This window comes from Melanerpes formicivorus, unplaced genomic scaffold, assembly GCF_026170545.1.
Source record: "Melanerpes formicivorus ecotype bairdi unplaced genomic scaffold, bMelFor1.0.p_v2 SCAF_36, whole genome shotgun sequence".
Lineage (NCBI taxonomy): Eukaryota > Metazoa > Chordata > Aves > Piciformes > Picidae > Melanerpes > Melanerpes formicivorus.
Genome location: NW_027142388.1, coordinates 6,539,702 through 6,561,203, shown reverse-complemented (window position 1 = coordinate 6,561,203; position 21,502 = coordinate 6,539,702). Strand labels below are relative to the sequence as shown.

The 21,502-nt window shown below is 43.8% G+C and overlaps 1 protein-coding gene across 1 annotated transcript in view; it reads right to left on the bottom strand.

Annotated features, from left to right (window-relative positions):
• Nucleotides 1-8,101: 8,101 nt before the first annotated feature.
• The window catches only part of TMEM132D (transmembrane protein 132D), a 281,138-nt gene continuing 267,737 nt past the window's right edge, over nucleotides 8,102-21,502 (bottom strand). The window contains exons 6-9 of the mRNA XM_068157425.1: nucleotides 17,364-17,569; nucleotides 15,958-16,231; nucleotides 14,083-14,274; nucleotides 8,102-11,181 (exon numbers count right to left, since the gene is read on the bottom strand). Coding sequence (XP_068013526.1) covers nucleotides 10,000-11,181; nucleotides 14,083-14,274; nucleotides 15,958-16,231; nucleotides 17,364-17,569 — 1,854 coding nt within the window. The 3' untranslated portion in view covers nucleotides 8,102-9,999. The remainder of the gene's footprint in view (nucleotides 11,182-14,082; nucleotides 14,275-15,957; nucleotides 16,232-17,363; nucleotides 17,570-21,502) is intronic.

Here is a 21,502-nt window from a genome sequence, read left to right as displayed (position 1 = left end):
GACAAATTCTGTGCCACCAAGAAAGCAGCCGGTCCTGAGTGAGCGGAGAGGCTGTGTTACATCCCTCCCTTCTCAGATTAAAGGCACTTGGGACATTAAAAATAAGAAAATACATTTCATTTTAAAAAGAAAATCATGAGACTGATCTGTTTCATCTATGAAAACACTGAAAGGGGAGAGACTGCAGTTCATTTTTCAGTGCCAATAAAGAGGTGTTTATATATATCCTGTCGTCTTCTGCATACCCACACTGTCTGCAGAGCTGCATGGCTCTCCCTTTGTTCAAGACTTAATTGTTCTGAGTATTTACTGCCCATATCTGCCAACCACAAATGGTGTGCTTCAAGCTAGTTATACTTTTTGAGGAGGGTGGGAAGGAAGAAAAGGATGAAGTCCTGAGACCAATAAATCAAGTTAAATAATTCATAGCTATCCCCTTGTACAGAAAACAAGTCTATTCCCCATCACCCCACACCCTGTATCGTTGTTGTTATATTATCTGTATGAGCCAGGCACTGGCAAAGGAGATGGGGGGAGGAAAAGTGACAGGGCATTGTAAGAGAATTTAATGAAGTGGCTCCAAATATTGTATCAAAATAAATGAAGTGAATAATGCAAGAGCTCATTCCAGATCCCTTCTACAACAATAACTATTGTGTGAGCAGCACATCTGAAGAGATGGGGATGGATGGATGAATACAGAGGTGCTGCTTCTGCACATTACAGAGCAGGGAACAATGGGCAGCCCAAATTGCTATATTTAATGTCACTAATTCTTGGAGTCCAGATACTCAGGAAGGAAATAGCAGGTGGTAAAAGAGGAGGAGGAGGAATTATCAGCCTTTCTGATCTCACTTAACTGTTTTGCTCCTGTTTAGGGTGGAGGGAAACAGGTTTACTGCTCGCCTGCGACTTTGAACTGCTGTGCGAGCTCCTTATGTTTTCTTGAGTGGCTTGGTGACAGCCATCAGCACACAGGGCTGCTGGCCTCCCACTAGGAGAAAGACACTCACTTGGCACTTTCACTCACAAATTATCTGCTTTTTATTAAAAATATATGCATTAGGATTCAATAGAAATGGCCCTGAGCCAGAACACTTGGCCCTGCCACTGCGAAGCTCTGATGTGCAGCCTGGTCTGGACTCATCTCCAGCAGTAGGTACAGCTACTCTTATCTTCAGCTCTAGACCTTCAGTGGGTTTGGTTCAGTGGACCTTCTGGATTTGCCAGCACTCCCAGCTGCACTCAGAGACTTCAGAGTTGGCATGAAAGTGTCCTGCTTGGGTCCATGCTAGCATCCTGTGTTTGTAAATGTGGCTGCACATCCCCTTGATAACCCATTTTGAATGATCCCCCTTGGTTTCTGTATTTATGAGAGAGGAACTTTTACCTGGACACAGTACCAAGCACAGGGATTCAGACATTGTCAGGTTTCCTGTTCTCAACTTACCATGCCTTCTTGCCACTCTTTATAGGTGGGGGACAGTTATTCTCTGGCTCTTTGTAAAATACATTTTTATTTCTTCTGCCTGTATGAATAATCTCTCACACTAGTACTGCTGCTCTGGGAATGGCAGTGAGCACTCAGGTAATGCACAGTGCTAGCAATAAATCTCATTTCAGCTTCTCTTAGCTCTCTTAGTTAATGCTCGGGGAGAAACTTCAACCCACCACATGTCCCTACACCTTCTAGTACCAGCACTGTAAGAGGCTTCCCGGCTATCCCTGTTTGGGTGCCTGCAGAGGCTGCTGTCACAGAAGCATTGTTTGATGGTGACCAGGAGTCATGGCACAACTTGTTCCCACCAGCTGTGACAGCCACACACAGGGACATTAGAAATCCAGCTGCGGAATCAGCAGTAAAAGCCATTGCAATGTTACCTTTCCTTGTAACTGCTCTGTGTGCCTCTGCTCTAATTTTTTCTGACTCCCTGGAGGGCTGGGAGGGAGAAAACAGGCAGTTGGCACCTTTCTGCCCCTTCCCAGCTGTGCCACCCATGGCAGGCTCAGCAAGTGCCCCTCCCTACTCAGGAGGCAGATCCTGCACCCACTAGCACTGTCCATCCAGTCTCTCCGAACCCAATTGCAATTCACTGACAGCTTTACTTGCAAATTCCCTCTCTGCACAGCTCACGCTAAGAACCTTAATATTCCTGCAGATTCAGAGAGGGGATTTCCAACAAGCATTAGGAAAATTAAACTTCTCAAGAGCTGTCTCAATCTGACAAGCTATTTCTAGCTCCTCAATGTACGGTAAGTGAAAATATTAAATGGGGGATGGGGAAGTTGTAGTGAGCAAATGATGAATTAAGGCTAGAAAGGAGGACAGCAGAAGTCTATACATTTATGTCTATCCACACAGAGATATAAATATGCATTGTTGAAGGCTTCCTACTGCTCTCTAATAGAAAATTATAATCTCCCACCCTTTGCTCCCACCCAAAGCAGCAGATAACAGTGATGAGTGGGGCACTGCCATCAGTGACTGGTACTTCGCAGGCTGTAGACACCTGACTCACTGCAAATCCTGCACTGCTCTTTACAGCTCAGGTCTGCTTTCAGGGATGCTCAGTAGTACACAGATAGGCTGTTCACAGCTCCTGAAGCCCAGAAATGCAGTGTTTGTTACTGTGCCTCTTCCCAACAGGCCAGGCTATACAACGGCTGGAATGTCCCAGCTTAGCAAAGTCCTCTTCTGCTCCTTTCCTCCACTCTGCTTTCTCTTTCCCCATTCTCTACAGAGCATCCAAGCCTACACCCAAGCTGGAGGAGAGGCTGTTTATAGCCCAGGCACTCCTGGAGGGGTGAGAAGCTGAACCAGGCTTTCAAGATGTAAGGGTGTGACTCTGAAGGAGGCGAGGGTGATGCTAATTTTTAAGTAGCAGCAAAACAACACAATTTAGCTGTTAGCAAAATTTGCTGCACTCCAGAATGGCTCCTGCTCCAAGACCTTGAAATTCCCCCTGGTGTAAGACCTGATTTGAGTAACAGTGCTCTAGCTTGTCTGTCCTCCCTCTCTGCAGTCACCCCCAGTAGCCTCACAAATCATATTAAAACTGGGTTAGAAGAGCATCCTCTTCAATTCCAGCCCCTCATCAGTGCTGCTTTAGGAGGGAGGGGACACAGGGTCTGTACTAGACCAAGGGACAAAACAATTAGAAGAGCTGATTAAAATCCTATTGCTCTTCAGGGGCTGCTGTGATTGTGTGAGGGCTGTGTGGTGAGGTGAAAAAAAAACCCAACAAACCCAGAACTCTCTGTGCTTGCATACACAGCCTGCCAAAAATGCTTCTTCAGCTGTATGAATTGATTTTGCACCCCCACCCCACCCCCCCTCAAATTACTGAGTGCTGTATTAGAGCTACAGCCCAGGCTGTGCAGAGAGAGATGCACAGAGATGGATCTGAGCAACACCTGGGTCTTTTCAACATCACAAAACATTTTGTGTTGAATCACAACAGCCTAATACTATTTGTTTGAGGGGAAAAAAATACAAAAGGGACTGATTCGACCTTGCTATCTTAACTGGCAGAGCTGAAGGGAATGCCAAACACTAAGAGCAAAGTTATTGATTAGCCCTGAGAGTGAGGGCTGATGAAAAGAAAGCTGTAAAAGGTTATTAATGGCAGAGAGGAGCAGCGATGTGAGCTTTGGGCTTGATGACAGCAGGATGGAAAATGGGTGTCTGCAGTCAATCAGACAAAAGATTTGCTAGAGAAACAGGGAGGCACGGGGTGCAGCTGGACTAGTTAGGGACCCCCACCAAAACCACAGCATATTGATACAGATCATCCTGTTAAGGGAGCATCCCAGGAGCATCTGGGACAGCAGCACCTTCCACCAAAGACCATGGCCCTGCTGTGCAGCACTACAGACAGGGCACAGTTGTGCAGACTTTTGTCTAAGCAAACAATCCAGAAGATGAAACACAGAACGCAGAGGCACGTGGACTGTCAATGCTGGGGGGAGAACTAAAGCTCCTGGGGACCAGTCTAGCACCTGCTGTTATGTCCACACTTCTCTATTAACATTCCTGAGATATCCAAGAGCTTAGGCAGCCCTGCATGCTCATAGGCAGAGGTAGGTGGTGATACCTCTCAGTTCTGCAGTGATGCCACATGGGATAGCATAACGGTGGAAAAAGTGTTCCTCTGCTCAGAGAAACTTCTAATTTTGGTGGATCACTGAATGGGGTTGGCTCTGTGCTTGGCTGCAAAGCATCACCACACAGGGATGCAGCTGGGACTCCCAGGACCAGCTCCTAGCACTGCCTGAGATACAAACATCAAGCAGCAGATGGGGGATAAGCTGCAGTGAAAAATCTGTAGCTACCACTTGATCTATGCTTGTGCTGAAGGTGGTTAGACACATCCAGCAAATGCCAAAGTTAACAGTGCTATCAGAGAGTATAGCCACCTTGCCCCTGCTTCATCTGGGCTTACTCAGCTCGTGGGGCTTCCAGTCATCTTTGTAGTTTACTACCATCAGGACTGAGCAGTCCTTTGGATTGGGTTTTAGGTCATTAACATGTTAACTGACTGTAGAAAGATGTAATTTAATTATTAGAAACCAAGGTCTGAACACAAATAAGCATGCCCCTGTCACATTTGAAAGCAGCACCTTCCTGGTGCTGAGAATACTGGTTTGAGTTCTGTCAGGTGCCAGCGAATTCAGGTACCAAATTGCTAATATTTAGTCAGTGACAATGTGGTGCACAGCATCAGTCAGGTACAGAGAAGTGTCTGTGACAGTAGAAGGGGAAACACAGACTCATAGAATCATTAAAGTCAGAAAGGACCTCCAAGTCCAACTGGCAAACCTCCACCACCACAGCCACTAAACAATGTCCCAGAGTGCCATGGCTACATATTTTTTGAACCTTTCCAAGGATGGCAATTCAACCTCTTCCCTGGGCAGCCTGTTCCAATGCTTGGCCACGCTTTCAATAAAAAAGTTCTTCCTGGTATCCAGTCTAAACCTCCCCTAGCAACAGGAGGCCTCATTTGCACTCACTGAAACAAGGAGGGGGTTCTGGTAGATGGTGCAAACAAACGTGGTTCAGTACTGAACGTGTGCCTCCAGGCTCCAAAGGCTGTTTTAAGGAGGCAGATGCAGGAACTTGTCATGTGTAATCTACTAGCCATCTATACAGTGTGACAGGAATTTCTTAATGTGCATTGGCAGTACACACAAACAGAGTAGCAGTGCTGCTTCTCCAGCCATTAATATTACATATGTGGGCTGCTTAATTTGCTGTTCCTCACAGAGCCCGAGCAGGAAGCCTGCATAATGAAGGATGTGTTGACAGAGGTCTTCATATCAAATCAGCAAAAAGGTAGAAAATGGTCCAGTTTCAGGCACACTTGCTTGACTCAGGTAACCTTGGCTCTTCTAATGCTCCTGATTATGGGTGTGATGGACCAGACTCTCTGCTCTTCTCGCACCCTTATTGCTGCCACTTTGGAACTCCATCTAACAAAGCTTTCACCACAAAACCAAATAGAACAATACCAGCCACTAATTTCACAGGAAATAGGCATTCTTTATGCATGAGGAAGATGATAGCCATTTAGAAAGAATCCATTTAGAAAGGTGCTCCAACATAAGCCTGGTTTTAAGTACATAAACAACCCCTCCTATGAGTCTTCAAACAGTAAGGACTTAACTGCAAGTACAACACAAATTGGTCTCATCAGCACTTTGTAAGTGAAATCCTGACTTCTTGCAGAGCTCTGTTGCTCTCCTACCCATCTCCAGGAGGCAACTCATTCTGGGGCTGTGCTGCAGAGCTGTAACCCTGTGCATGGATAGGATATGGTAGTACAACAAACAGAGAGAAATGTGTGACAGAGTTCCCAGGCTTTCAAGGATTAAATAAATTAATATCCAAGAATCTTTTTAAAACACTTGAGACATTTCCTAAATGCAGCACTTGACGGCTCCTTTCTTCAGTTAGTTCCTCAGTGCTGCTTACTGGACTTTGCTTGATCGATACATACCCGAGTTCAACCAACACTCTCTCCTAAGTGACATATGTGAAAAACTCTTCAAAGTTGTAGTACATGAGTCCTTTAGCTCTCATTAAGAATATTCCACAGAGCAGCAGCCCCACAGACCTCAGGGGAATGAGAGGAGACAGCCTTGGAGAAACTGAACATACAACAGAGCTGGGCTAAAATGTCTCCAGAGTGCTCATTTCATTTACATCTCATTCATTATGGAAACGAGGTGTGAAAGTAGTTTCTGGAGCTACTTAGTGCAGGTTCCACATCCATTTAATACCTATTCTGGTTTTTAAAGTCACTTACCTCCACTGAACCCTCATTTCAAAGCAATTATTTATCTGCATTGCTCAGACCTTGAACTCACTGGTGTATTAATGCAGCTTGGTCTAAACCACTATATATTTAAGATTGCTGAAGGGGAAGCCTTTAAGATGGAGGAAGACAATAAAGAACCAGCTTACCTGATTTATAGGACCATCAAGTTTCTACTCATTGTATTTATGCATGAAGTACCTAAAAAAAAAAAGCCAAACTACACCAGACTTTTCTTTTGTTAACATGCTGTACCAGACTGGCTACTCACATAAAAAGAGACTCAAATGAAAATAAGAAGGCATGTGGAGAAAATCCTACCCCCCTCACAGGAGACTGCTTGCTATCAGCTGGGGTTTTGACCAGGTTTAAGAGATTGTCAATGGGAGTCACAGCTGCAAAATATTAAGTCTATGCAGCATCTAAGCATCACCATTGCTCTTACAATGGGGAACAGAATTTGGCCCACTGTATTTGCTAAATGGGATTCTCATCTCATTGCCTGAAACATAAGTTTTCCCCTTGAGATGCTCCATGATGTAGAAGCTCTCACCTCATGTCTGGGCCCCATGATGTGAGAAAGATGAATACACACAAACACCCCCCCCCCAACAGACAGATGGATACCTGCACCAAAAATCTCCATAGAAAGTTCATTTATTCTGCTGCTAGCAGATTAATTGACAGTGTTTGTTTGCATAGAAGTGGTCATAATCCAGGCTTCTCCTTGAGCAGAGCTCAGGATCCTGCCCAGCGACTATGATACATTAAAGAGGGAGACTGATGTCTCTTTCTAGTTTTGCCAGATTCCCTATGTTACTTTGGGCAAATCACTTAACCTTGGTGTTCTCCATGTCAGTAAGGAATCCACCTTGCTCAGAGCACTTTTTGATCTATGGACAAAGAACACTCTAAATACTAGGTATTATTTATAGTATTGCCCTATGGATAATAGCAAGCTACAGCTGTTAGAAACATCAGGGACCTCTGAGCAAACAGAAAGGCATAAATCTGAATGTCAGTATCCTTGGCATTGTAGCTGGTGGCTGTTTTGTCCTAGGAGAACATTTCAGTGGTTTGTGCTACCAGATGAACTTGCTATTAGTTCTTCATGTTCCCCAGAGGCAGCTAACACAGAAATCTGGATTTACCATAACAGCTCACAGGTAAAGCAATTCTGACAGCCAGCTCCCTGGCTTCTACCTGCTCTTTCTGCAGAAGAAAGATTGGCCATGCAGTGATGCTTTTGCAAGGCAACCTTGCATGCGTGCACACATCTGATCTGCACAGCCTGCTAACTGAGATTTGGCCTCTTTCACTCTCACCTCCACAGTACTAAGGGTAAATCTCTATGGACAAAATGTAGTGATGTGTAAAAAGCACCCATAAATAGCTCCAGAACTGGAGAGGAGAACCTGCTGGGAGGATTCAGTGCTTTGCCATGGCACCAAGACTGCTTCCCTCACCTGAGCACACATCCAGAGTTACGTCCTGCACTGTGCTGTCTTCATTGCTGCACTTTGTCCTTCAGCTTACAAAGGACTGAGTGATCCAGGCCTTGAGAGGAGGTGCTGAAAGCAAGCAAGGCCCATCTGAAGCACAAGTACTGACCTCCAAAGTTTTGGGCCCATTTGATCTATTCACACCAACTTACTCTTTTAAAATTGTTTTCAAAAGCAGTCAGTCTTTTGTGTGGATCTTCCCCAATGCAGCAAACCCAGAAATTCACATGGCAGGCTTTCAAGCTAGGAATATGCATGTGGATTTATTTGCAAATAGTTTCAAATCCTGGAAGGGTGACTTGGTGCAAATACATTGGTAGCAGAACATGCTGTTGGTGCTGTAACTTCTCCCCCCCCCCAAACTGCACAATGTGACTAGATCATGCCAAGAGCCTTAATTCACCGTTCCATCAAAGGACAAGTCTCCATATTGCTGTCAGTCACTTTTAGGGTAAATGTTCTGACAGTGAAAGGAAAGAGGCGTTCAGAGTAGGGAAAAAAAAGATGAAGCCACTAAAATGCAAATTTTATTCACAGTTGGCATGTTTATAAATATATATATATATATTACATTCTTACAATCTACAGTACATTCTAAATATAGAGGGATCCAATCTAAGTGTTTGTGGGAGGGTGGGTGTGTATTAAACTGAGCAACCTAGATTCAATGACGGAAAGAGACTTAATAACAAAAGCAGGGCAAGGACTTTGGAAAACAAAGGAAAACTTGAAATATAAGCTGCATTTTAGTTAGTGCTTTGGCACTTTGCCACTGGTCACTGGAGATTGCTTTGGGACCTCACCAAAAAAAAAGCCTGTCATGGTTTTAGGGCCGGAGGGCACATTGGATTCAAAGGGTAATCACTGAAATCCTACCCTATGTACATCCTTATCAGAGGAAAACAAAAGATAATCATCACCTCTGGGAGAAACAAATGTTATCTACCAAGTTTAGCTGTTCAGGTTCCAATGTTGAATGTGCAGCACTCCTCTGTGAGCTGCGAGTGCCCTCTAAACGTGCTGAGGAGGGGCCTTAAAGAAGCATGAGCACTGAACAACCTGACCTCTCCCAAGGAAGAGGACAGACAAAGAGGCAGTTGCTGTTGGTCTGTGAGTTCAGCACAAGTTACACTTACCCAGGAGAGAGTGGCCAACTTTGGTAAATAACAGCATGTGAAGCAAGTACCAGCACGGTACCGACAGTGCCTGTGCTTGGCAAGAGCACACCGTGGGAGAAGCAAATGTGCATGGAAAAACCAGACGCTTCCAAAGTTGACTGATGCTAGAAAGTGCCCTTGGGATACCAGATGGGGATGCTCCAGGGAAATGGCTGGGAATACAAATTTGAAACAGGACAATCAAATAAAGTGGGCTTTTAAAAATAGCTTGTTCTCTCAAACTTTCCAAAACAGACCTTCCTTTATACGAGTGATTTTTCTGAGTATCTTCTCCTATTTTACAAATTAAGAAATACTGAAAATTGGCTGGCAGAGTTTAGTACCTTGGCATCTACTTAAAAAGAGAGTCTCAGTTTTAACTGTATATGTGAATCCATTCTCAGTGCTTGGGAGGCAAACGTGCTGGTTTGTAAACAGCCCAGTTACTCTTTTCTTCCCCTCCAGATTCTTTGGAAACTCACAACTTTTCAGCTCTGGGAGCTACTTTGCTCACACTGTTGGTTTTTGTCAGCTTTAAATGAATGTTTTTGGATGTATATTTTCTGCATGTGGCTTCAATGGCATGCTCTCTTCTTGGATCTATTTATTCTGAGACTGATTTTTTGCTCTTAACCAAAGCTTGCAATATTGAACAGTAGAGCTGTGCGAACTTTGTAATACCCAAACTGCATTGGAGTTTGTTATATTTATTGATTTCCTGGGAAAGCTCAGAGAATGAGACCATATTATTTTGCTAAGGTTTGGTTTTTTGTCTTTTTTCCAGTTACCATGCATCAAAAAAACCACACACATCTCTCACTTCCATCTCTGAGCACAGAGACTTGAATTTGAAGAGCTGTCCAGGATCTCTGCTCTCCCAGCTCCTTTTGGGTGGCTTCTTGGGGCTCCATTGAGTTATCCACCAGCTGATTCTTATCAATTTTGCCCCACTACCCAAAATTAAAGGCAGAAGGTGAGTGAAAAATGAACAAACACAGAAACAAAAATGTCTTTTGTGTCTCATTACACATTTTCATGTAATCTCTCCATGTAGTTTTTAAGTTCTTTGCACTCCCCCAGGTCCATATCCTGGCAGACCCATTTAATATCATCCTCACTACTCATCAAGATTGAGTTGACAGTTGGACACCCATCATCAGAGGAGATAGTAGTAAAGGTGGTGAATTTAACCCGTTTCCTCTTAGAGGTAGGAGAAGTAGTTGGTTCACTTTTCTGTTCCTTCCCTTCAGTGAATGTGGACTCAGTAGAGCTGAAAGATTGTCCATTAATATTTTTGGCGGCGTTTGTGTTGAGGAGATACTTGCTCTCCTCATAGTCTACTCCTCTGTCAATGGCTGTGATACGCTCATCCTGCTGAGATGAGAAATTTATGTGATTTTCCAGAAGTTCTGTCCTGTTGCTCAGCCCAACCCAGTCATGAGAATGGCTCATGCCTTCTTGCTCTTCAAAGGGAACTTGTTTGTTTCTGTACTTCAAAGCAAAAGTGACACAATTGATAAGGAAGACCAGAATTGCCAGGCAAAAGACTCCCAGAAGAGCATACATTCCTATCTCCAGGTCGCTGAGTCCCCTAGGGGTCTGGACCAGGTCACTCTCTTCCAAGTCTTCATTGTTTCTTGGCAGATCCACCTGAGCAGGGAAGCTCGTGAAGTCTATTGGGATGTTCTGCAGATGACTGTCATCATCCAGGAGGCTTTCTCTGTCTTCTTTTTTACTTAGGATAGACCTCTGAGTGGTGGTTCCTCTGCCTTGCTCATGGCCCATGGAGGAGCTGTAATACTGTCCGTCCAGCCCAGCTCTTTCCTGCAAAGCGGTTTTTTGACGCCGGTCACTGGCACGATTTTCTAGGTGGACACCAGCACCCCTGTGTTTACTGTCACTGATGTTAGGGTTGGCATCGCTCTGCCCAAACTTGACTTTAATGCTACCACTTCCAACAGCTAGGATGCTCTTTCTTTTGGATTTCTGGCATGACTCGCTGATCACCATCTCTACCTTCACCAGTGTCCCCTGGCCTTCTGTCTCAGCAGCAATCACAGGCCACTTGAATTTGGGGTCATGGTGAATGGAGACCACCTTCTCATCCAGAGATGTAGCTGACAAGGAGAAGTCTTTGGAGTCATAAATATCCAGGGGCATGACAGATCCATCACTGAACTGGATCCAGCAGCTGATGGCTGCTTCCTACAACACATAAAACAAATATACACACACTCAGAATAAACACTGAGGGAAGTATGTTCTGCCCTGCTGTATTCCCTCCTCCTCACAAATCCATGTACCATTTATAACCAGAAAAGAAATAAAAAGGGAGAGCAATAAAATTAATAACTTGCCAAGATGTGAAGAGAAATACTAGTTTAAAACATTCATTGGTAATAAGATTTGTTTCCCCAAAGGTGCTTAAAGGAGCTGTATCCCCTGGGCTCTGCAGAATCTACTTCAGCACCATAATAAATTGCATGTCAGAAAGCATTACTAGAGACTGAGATCATTTACTGTTGCATATTTAAATGAAAAGAAAAAAAAATACATTATTTCTAAACTGCTTAAAACACAAAGTCTCCTCTTATTACACACAACACAGGCTGAAAAATACCTAATATAGCAAGTAGGTCCTTATGGCTCCATACCTTCAGACCTTGATTTTTGTCTCTCAAATTAAATAAGTGTTTTGCACCAGCAGAGGAAGCCAATCAGTTGCTTCTTTAGGAAATATCCAGGGTGATTTTCATGCTTGTTAACAATCAAAAGCAAGACAATGATAAAGTTTAATCTCGTGTCACAGAGATGCAGACTGTAGACTCAGAGGGCATGGAAGCTTCTGGAATGTAAATGGGTCAGACCTGAGCGCTGACTCTGTATTTGCACCTCTGTAATGGTGCAGTCTTCCTGGGAACCTTGGCTTTTGGTTTTTAACTTGAAACATTTTAAAGTATTGTATTTCAGAAAACATGTGGTCACCCAGTTCTGAAAATCATGTCCCCTAAGGACTCTCAAAGGGCTACTGACAATTGTTGTCCTACTTAAAAAATATCTTGTAACCACCCCAGTGATTTACAGACAAAATTCAGAATGCTCTCCTGGAATCTAATTCCTGCTTCTGGTGGTCTGACTTGCTCTGTCTTGGCTGGGATGTTTGTACTTTATTAGACACTGGAGAATCCACACCAAACAGACTCCTGGCTAGATGAGTGGACTCTTTGGTATCTAAAATGATGTGAACTCTTGTCTGGTAAGAGTTGGGATCACCCTGCTCTGAGACAGAGCCTGACAAACACCCAATCAACAGAATAATAATCACACAAGCATGATTCTAGAAGTCTTGTTTCTTTAAACAGCTTTTCAAACAGATAGTATTTACATTCTAACTCAACCTATTCACAGAGAATAAATATATACAATTATCTTTTCAATTGTGTCCAGCATGTAGTCATTCACCTGTTTGGATCATGGAGAATAAACCTCCGGTGTTTTGGGATTGTGTCTGCACAATCTAGTGGCCTGATTGTGAAACTCTTCCAGCCATAAAACTCCCCTTGCTTCAGTGGGAGATTTACTTCTGTCTCTATTTCAGGACAGAGCCCCAAGACTTTGCTGACACTGTCATAAATCCTGGCTTTGTGTTTATTAATCTTTGGCTACTTCTCGAAGGCCGCATATAATTTATGTCATCAACTCTCATCCTCCCACTGCGTTGCTTAAACCTGCATAATCATGTCATAATTTTGCACTGCTTTGATTACAGGGATTGTGCTCTGAAAATCATCTGCTAAGCAATGGAAGGAGTCAGAAGCCTTTCAAAATGGAGTTAGTCCTTGAAGGGTTAGACTTGATGATCTCCAGAGGTCCCTTCCAACCCCTAACCTCCTGTAATCTTGTGAAGGGTAGAAGGTGCACATCTTCTCCACTGGTTTAATAACTGATCCAGTGCTGTTCTGACTGTATGCCTGCATCCAGAGAGGGACACCTCTAGACACCATTTCTTAGAACTGAAATGTCAGTGCTGGGCATGGGACTAAATGCCATCAACCCCACCTTTTGCACCAATTTCAAGGCAGTTGGTTTAACTCCCCGTGTCAGCAATGGAATAGCTCACTGGCCTTATTTCTAGCTGCCTGGCATTGATTTCTTAACTCCTGGAATACTATGGGAGCCTGATTTTTTTATCACCCTATAAAGACAGCAGCTCTGCACCATTTCTCATCATGCATCACAAGGATAAGGCCCTGTGATAAATTACTGCCTCTTCAGTTGGCCAGATTTCAAACGGGCATGCCATGACCATTTACCTTTAAAGTTCAGGACATGTTTAAGCATTAAGAATCCACTGCATCCTTGATGTAAGTCCCAGATTGATGGATTTGGGTTGAAAAAAAAAAAAAAGTTTAAATTTAAAATGGGAATAGGAGCACAAGGGCAAATATCAAGCAGGGCCTGGGAGGACATGGCAAAGTCCAAAAGCCCTTGGTAACTCAGTTCACTAATACAGGGAGGAAGAATAACAGGGAAACAAAAAGCAATTTATGAAATCATGAAGCAGGAAATGAGTCAGTGATGCTGATTCATATTCTAGGAATGAATCAGAATGAAAGGGATGTTCCCTAACGTCTTAAAATGCCCACAGAAAGTAACTAAAGGAAGAAGAGTTTGCCAGATGCAAAACACTTTCTCATGCAAAGATGTACTTGAAGAGCTGATCTCATCGCCTGTGGAGGGAGGCTGAACTTGGCAATCCAGTCAGCAATATCTCCTGTGATTTAGTAGATGCTGGATGGGACAGAAAGTGGGAGTATGCACATAAGGGGACTGCTGTTGCTTAATTATGACACCTCATTGAGTTAGTTGCACATAAAATTTATGGGATGCAGTCACAACAGATGGGCTATGTTTGTTGTTCAGATATAGTGACAGTTTTGATTTTCTGTAACAGTACCTGCTGGCCTTCAGAAAAAGGTGCCCATAAAGAAACTGTTTTGTTAGCATCTCATTAATAACTATCTGCTTGATCCCATTCAGCTTATAAGTTGACTGTAGTGAATCGAGTGGTGTTTTTTCACAACACAGTACTGGGGGCAACAGTACCTGCTTTGGAGACTGGAGCAGCTCCTGTGCTACTGCTGTAGCAAAGATGGCCTTATTGCTTCCTGGACTGAGCTGCAGAGAAAGTGACAATCCAGTCACCAGCTGCACACCCAGGTCAGTTATTGTCACCTTCTCATCCAGAACTGTCACTGTCTTCTCAGCCAAGATAGCATCTGAAAGGGGGGACAATATCTGAAAAGAAAAACTGAAGTTAGCAACAGCCATTTTGCACAGCGCCGAGCAAAACAGCTACCTGAAGCTACTCTAGCACAGACAATGGAGATTTGTTAATGGGAAGAATTACTTTTAGCAGACAGATACCATTAAAATATGATTTTTAAATAGCTAGTCACATTTTACAACTCTCCCACAATAACAGGGTGCTTATAGCATCTTTTACCAACACAATTCTATTCAGCCACACCATTCACCTCTGTGCTATGCTAACCACATCTGTTTCAGCTGCATTAACTGCTTGGAAATAGAATCTTTGTATGTAATGCACTGATTTTATTAATGGTTGTGGGTTTGGGTAGCACATACATAATGCAGTCTGTAGATTTAAATAAGATCCATACAATAAATGGCATTTATTTCTATCCTATAGCAAGAAAGCTAATGTACTCCTGCAGTAAACACTCATGGTACTGTCTACAAAATTGACTGAGAAAATTTGTTTTGGTTTACAATGCCTGCATGGAGGTCACTGCACTGCTACATGACACCCAAAGACGCTCATTAGGAAGCAAGTTGAATTTAATGATTCACACGGAGCACAAAACATTTTGGAAGCAGTTTATAAGAGGTATTCTTTAAAGACAACTTGCTCCCGGCTTTTCTCCCTTGGATTTTTCTTTCCACACTTCTGTGTGCATTTTTAGGAGCACCCTAAGTCTCAGAGCTTTGGAAAGTCATTCAGAAAATCTTTACAGTTTTGCAGAAAGTCAGAAATCTCAAATTCCACTTTCCAGCCCTGACAGCCTGTGCTATTGACAGGTGTGGTTGTTGTTTTCTGGTGTGACAGTTTGTGATGATGAGCATGTTTGAAGAGCTGGAGTTTTATTTCCTCTTCAAGTGCTTGTTAACATGTTTTTCACTCTGTATTATCACTGGATTCATCATCCTCCCTCCTCCTCACCCCCCCCCCCCCAACCTCTTTGCTTCTGGGACTCTATTTTCTCTGCACAGCAGGAAGAACTATATGTGAAGAGCTGCCAATGACGTGATGCATAGGTTTAGGTGAGTTACTCCAGAATAGCTCCCATACAGTGCTATTTATAGGTCATATTTTGACCATATTGGCTGACACTGATGGAACTAAATCTGCATCCCTGGAGAACATTGCTTAGTCAGTCGTTTAACATCATTCTAGAAGTACCAATTGTTATTATTGCTTCATGCATAGTCTGGAATGTGCCATAACATTTCTATTTTCTAATACACTGCTTGAGCTTGCAAAAGTGTGCATGGATTTGACACCTTGAGACTCATATTCCAGTCTTGATTCCTCAACCAGCACTAGCTGATTCTTGCTTTATACTTTTGTCTTCCAGTGTAGGTTTTGAGTAGACTGAGCTGTTACCTCCACTGCTTGCCTGTGATAGCTCATACACCTGCTTCAGGTTCAACAGCCTCCAAGTACACAGGTTGGGCTAAACTCACTCAAAGTGCAGTCTACATACTTCAGGCTACAGGATAAGAAGACAAAACCACCTTTACTGTATCTTCCAGGCCTTGCTGCAATTCTGCTCCATTCAAAAATGTATGGCTTTGGTTTCTGTTGCTAATACAAGCAGCAGCTGTAGCCCTTAATACCCCAGTTCCCAAAGTGGAGGGTTAATGAAGAAAAAGGAATGAGTAATCAGTCTTTCCTACCTGAATTGTTGTCATTCCAAGCTCCTGCCCAATCAGAACCTGTCCATCCTGTAGCTTGGCAATTCTTGGCTCCTCCACCTGCATGAAGTCACTCACCAGGTCAGTGATGTCAATCTGCCAGTCAGACCCCAGTAAATAGCTCAGCTGGCCACCAGGGTCTGGGGCTTCAGCTACAAACTGCGTGAGGACTCGCACCATTGCGTGCTGGTACTGAAGGGCACAGCCTCTTCCCTTGCGTTCATCCTCTTCTTCATCTTCACTGTCCCTGGCTGGCCTGGTAGGACATCAAGAATTAAAAACTAATTTTAACTGCTGCTAAGAGAGCTTGCATCAGGAGAGCTATGGCTGACGGAAGTCTTCAGCCTAGCTCTGGAACTTGGAACCTTTGCCTCCATTGCTCTGTTGACACTGCTTCCTGCACTGCATTTCGGCAGTTAAGTGCCTCCACTTTTATCCTGTTTCTCTTGTTCATAACTGGAACCTCCAGGCTGCCTTGATTTCCAAGAGAGCTGTTGACATGACCAACTGGCCTGCCAGTTTTGCTACCACATTGTCCTCTGCAAATATCTTTCAGTATTTTCCCTTACTTTCAGGACCTTCACATTTATTTACATATTTATTTATTTCTCCTAGATCCTTCCCATAAACATCTTTGTGTTACCATGGAAATCTCTCCACTTACACACACATCCCCTTTTGTTTGGCATTCAGGCTGAAATCACATCTCCACCAAAATCCCCATCTCTGCTGTGATACCAATGGAAAACTGGCAATAAATGGTGTCTTTGTAGGCAGGTGGGAACAATAAGTACCTACTTTATCAATTTGTTCTTGTTCTCAGTAACACTGACAACAGACACAAACAGTCTAGATCTGCTTACATCCATAGTCTGTCCTGTCATTCACATGCCACTGACCTGTGGGCTTGGGCACTATCTTTAAAGCACTAGTATATCAGCATCCTGACTTTGGGACACTGATCAGTGTCCCTGGACCCTACAGTAATATGAAACAAGTCTGTACTAATTGTGACCTTTAAGAATAACTAAATTAACTAGCAGGACCTGTCAGCCAGGCTGGAGACTGATCAGCTTTGCCAGAGCTGCTCCTTGTTGATGTCCTCCTGCTGCCTCATGGCTGATCTTGCCTAACTTGACCAGTTTGCTCTTTCCATCTCAGTCACTAGAGCTATAAAAGGAAATTGATTTCCAATGTAGGATCCTGCAACCTGCAGTTTCCATTTCCCCCATACGTCCAGTGAAGGACCCTATCGAACAAATGTCTGCTGACCTTCAAATTTAGACCGGAATTGCATTAAGGCCAAATGAACATGTTCAGATCCACTGGTCCTGACAGGTCTTTGGCAAGTGCACAGCCCAGAATGAACATCCTTTAATGAAACATACCTCTTATTAGAGATGATGGGGACTCTCCACCCCTTGATCTGATTTAGTTCTGTGTCAGAGACCTCTATCTGCAGCGGGAGACGAGGAACCCAGACTGTCATTTCTAAAGGGGCAGTCAGATGCTGGTAAGTAAAATTAACTCTGACATTCACTTTGCCTTTCATTTCCTTCCCATTGACGAAGACATAGTCACATCTGTCAGAAACCTGAAAAAAAAAGGAGAAGGAAAAAAAAGTAATTAATGACCCTCTTCACAAATTATGAAGTACACCACATGCAGGGAAAGTGAGTGAAGAGGAAGGATTTAGGTTTAAGCTAGCTCCAAGTTCAGAGGACAAGTAGGAATAACAAGAAAGGTACCTGGTGTGCCCACAATAGTCTGTATAATTTGGCATCATTTTAACAGGCAGGCTTTTTCTGCTGTAAAGATTTCCAGTATAATCTAAGCTAAAAGAACAACTTCTTTCTGTCCTTGATTCCCACTCCAACACCCAGATAGTCCTAGTATAATGGCACCAAGTGAGGATTCTTCTCCTCTCCCCAAAGCTGGGTCAGAGTCTACTATCTTTCTCTTCTACTTTGTGTGCAGACCCAGGAGCACCACACACCTGTGGGAAGTAACAGGGAACTGCATCTATACAGAACTAAGTAGGGGACAGATTTCTCTAGTCAATCTGCAATTGGGTGAAAGGATTCTTCAGGAGTGACAGGGCATGGGATGGTCACATCAACCAAAAACTAATCACAGGGAAGGGCTTGCTGATGCCCAGTGGTGCTCACTGGGGCCAAACATCATCTCTGCTGCAAACCTGGCAAAGGCATACATGATGATCTGCTCAAGCTAGTCCTGATATCACTTTATTTATTACCTGCAGCTCTGGACATCAATATTGCTGAGGTACTAAATCTCACTCAAGCAATTTAGCAGCTATTGCAAGGATCTAGGTGAGCTGACAGGACCTGTTCATTACAGCTAGTTAAAATATATGAGTAAATGTACACGTCAAAGAATTTATTAACTACCACTTTACCATGCTGATGATCTGAAGGAACGATCTATTAAAACCCTGAACTCTTTTCACAATCCATTACCAGTCAGACTTTCTATTCCATTCTCTAGACATATTTAATGTTTCTGACTCCAGAATGCACAGTCTCATCCTCAGCTGAGTTTAATGCCATTTTCTACTTTTCTGTTTAAATGCTAAATGAATTTAAATCATATTTAAATACCACCAGCTTTCACAGGATAATTTGCATTCCTAATATTATTATCTTTAAACAAAAACACCCCCCCCCACACCACCTTGCAGAGAGATCCATAGCAAATCCATTTCCATCCTGAGCCTAGGTAGTGTACCAAAAAAGGTTATCATGGCTCTTGCAATGCCTCTCTTGCAGACAATGTCTGGTTTAAGGTCTACATCTTATAGTTGCTATCAGATTCAGCAGGAAAGTAAGAATTTATTTACAGGCAGAATTATGTTTTTGGAATATTTTCATGTTAGTATCTTTTACACTAGCTCTTAACAGCTCCTGTCAGAATCCAGTCTCATTGTGCTATGCAGCAAGAAAAGCTACGTGCTGTCAAAAAAGCCTCAAGCGTGGGGGTCTGCGATGCAAGGAGAGGACCTCACAGCAGGCAGCTGAGCACAGGTAAGTCCCAGCTGTGCCTGGGGCCTGTGGCACTAGTGTAATATCCACTTCATCATCATGCTGAACCAAAGTGGCCTGAGCTGAGGAGGACGAGACTCTGCAAAACTCTGTGAGAAGCTTCATGTGAGCCTGCAGAAATTTGCTGTGGGGAAGGTTGGAGGCATAAGCACATTCCCCTTCTGGGAGCAGCGCGTCTGGGCAGCAGCAAGAGAGCAGATGTGATTCTTGTATCCTTGCAGAAGGCACACTAAAGTGAGTGTAATATTTTCAGGGTGAGAGCTACATCATACCTCCACCTTGCAATGTCTGATAGCCTGTCTGACAGGCAGGAAGTCAGAAGACCTTCAGGCAGTGCCTGGTACATCTGCTCCTTCTCCTACCCCATGGGCTACCTTGCTTCCATAAGCGAAGTCATCTCTTCTGTTCTGGCGCTGCACTTATCCCTGTTGCCCTTTTATAGCTTGAGTGCTGTTCTCAAAGCAGGCTGCTCTCCTACACACTAATAAGCTCTGTGTGCTGCCTTCTACCTTTCCTCTTTTCCCTGGGTTACCAGCAAAAAGAAAAACCGGGCAGCATCTCAAAGCACCAGATTTCCACCTGAGAGGAAACAGATCAAAGCTGAAGATGAAGTGGCCCCAAGGAAAACATTCAGCCTGGGAGCTGATTGCCCTGAGGACCTTCACTTGTCTTTGTGCTCTGCATGTTGGGTACATATGAAGGGCCTGAAGACAAGGATTCTCTCTAGTAGTGCATGGGTCCAGGTAATGGCTTTCAGTGTGACTTCCTCACCACATCTGCTTCCAGCTAGCAATACCTCACATTCGTGAATCTTAGCTAATTAACACTTTAGGCAATTTAGTGTTCCCATGGGTGATCAACCTAGGACTGAAATAATTTCCTGTGATTTAAGGTAAGGAGTAAACTGTGCCTTGCAGCAGAGAAATCATAGTGGCAGGATGATTCCAACCACCATGCTGTTCTCTGCAGAGTAGGGCACTGGCTGTTGGAGCCCTGCTCCGCAGCAGACTGCTTCTGCCTCTGCTGCATGTCCTCTGCTTTGCACTGGCAGCTGAGCTTCAAGCAAGGGACCTGCCAAACATCCTCCTGCTAGTGTAAGGCTTTGCTGTCTGAGTAGTGGGTGGAATTTTTTTGTGGTTATTAGTCTATGTCTGTGTGAAGAGCAGTTCAGCACATGGAGGGGTGTGTGTGTGTGTGCAACAAGCCTGAGACTCCCCCAGGCAACAGAAGTAACTGCTGAATTATGCCATTAAGAGATGGGAATTAGACTCTCCAATTTTAAATCCATTAATGCTCAAGCAATAGCCAAAGCAAGAAAATCTGGCAGGCAAACAGACCCTTGTTCCAACTATATCAGGGTTTATTACAGAGAGAGTTAAAAAAGAATTCATCCCTAAAAACCTGTTATATGAATGATTAAATAAATGCCATGACCTTGTGCTTTCAAGATTATGGTTTATAGAACAAACTGATGGCCAGGAAAAGAATGACCAGGCTTGGGATACCCGCCCTCTTCTGCTTCCCTTTCTGTAAGTGAAGACGACGACAACTATGAGCTCATTCAGTTCCCAGCCAGCCCTTCACTGTTTGAATGAATAAGCATCACTGTTCTGCTGCAGTTTGCATGCAGTCCTAACAGAGCAACATCAAAACATGGTGCAAAGTAGAGTACATTTTCATAAATCAGGCCAGGACTTTGTGAAACAGGTCATCAATAGAAAGGCAGCTCAGCCATGCCCGTGCTACTGCAGAGACATCCGAACCATTCATCTTCCCACACAAGAGAAAGACCAACAAGATGTCCCAAAGGAGAAAAATCCAGCTTCCCTGTCTCTTTTGAGATTGAGTTTTCTAAGCTGTTTGTTGGAAATGAGGGAACATTTTCTGAAGTGAGTTTGACAGGCCTCAGCTGAGCCTCTGCAGGACAAATATACACATGAGCAAAGACCCGTTCGATGCGGCTCAGCAGCTGGCAGCCTTCGGGCAGCCCCTGCAGCTGAGAGAGGCAGAGGGAGCGACTGGGTGCCCCCTCACATGGCTTCTCCATGTTAGTCTTCTGTGGGCAGCACAGAGAAGCTTCTGCTGCTGCTGCTCAAGCCTTTTCTGAGCCTGCAGGTCTCCTTTTCAATCTGTAATGGATTTCAATTCCTCAGTCTGTCAAGCAGCTCCTTTTCTTTAGCGTTAATTCATCTAAACAGCCTTTAACTACCAACCTCCTTCCTGTCCTACAGCTCTTGCTTTACACGCCTCAGCACACACCACAGAAATGGCTGTGGTTCAAGTTTATTAAATGCATGAGTGGAGTGACTGCACATATCCTCAGATACTTCTGCAAACACAGGAGAGGGTCTGTGCTAACCCAACAAACAGCTCCCCAACACATAGGTATTATGGGAATTAGAAGGTTGCAAAGCTTGGTCCCAAGCCAGATAAATTTCAGAAAACTATTAACCACACAATCAAAT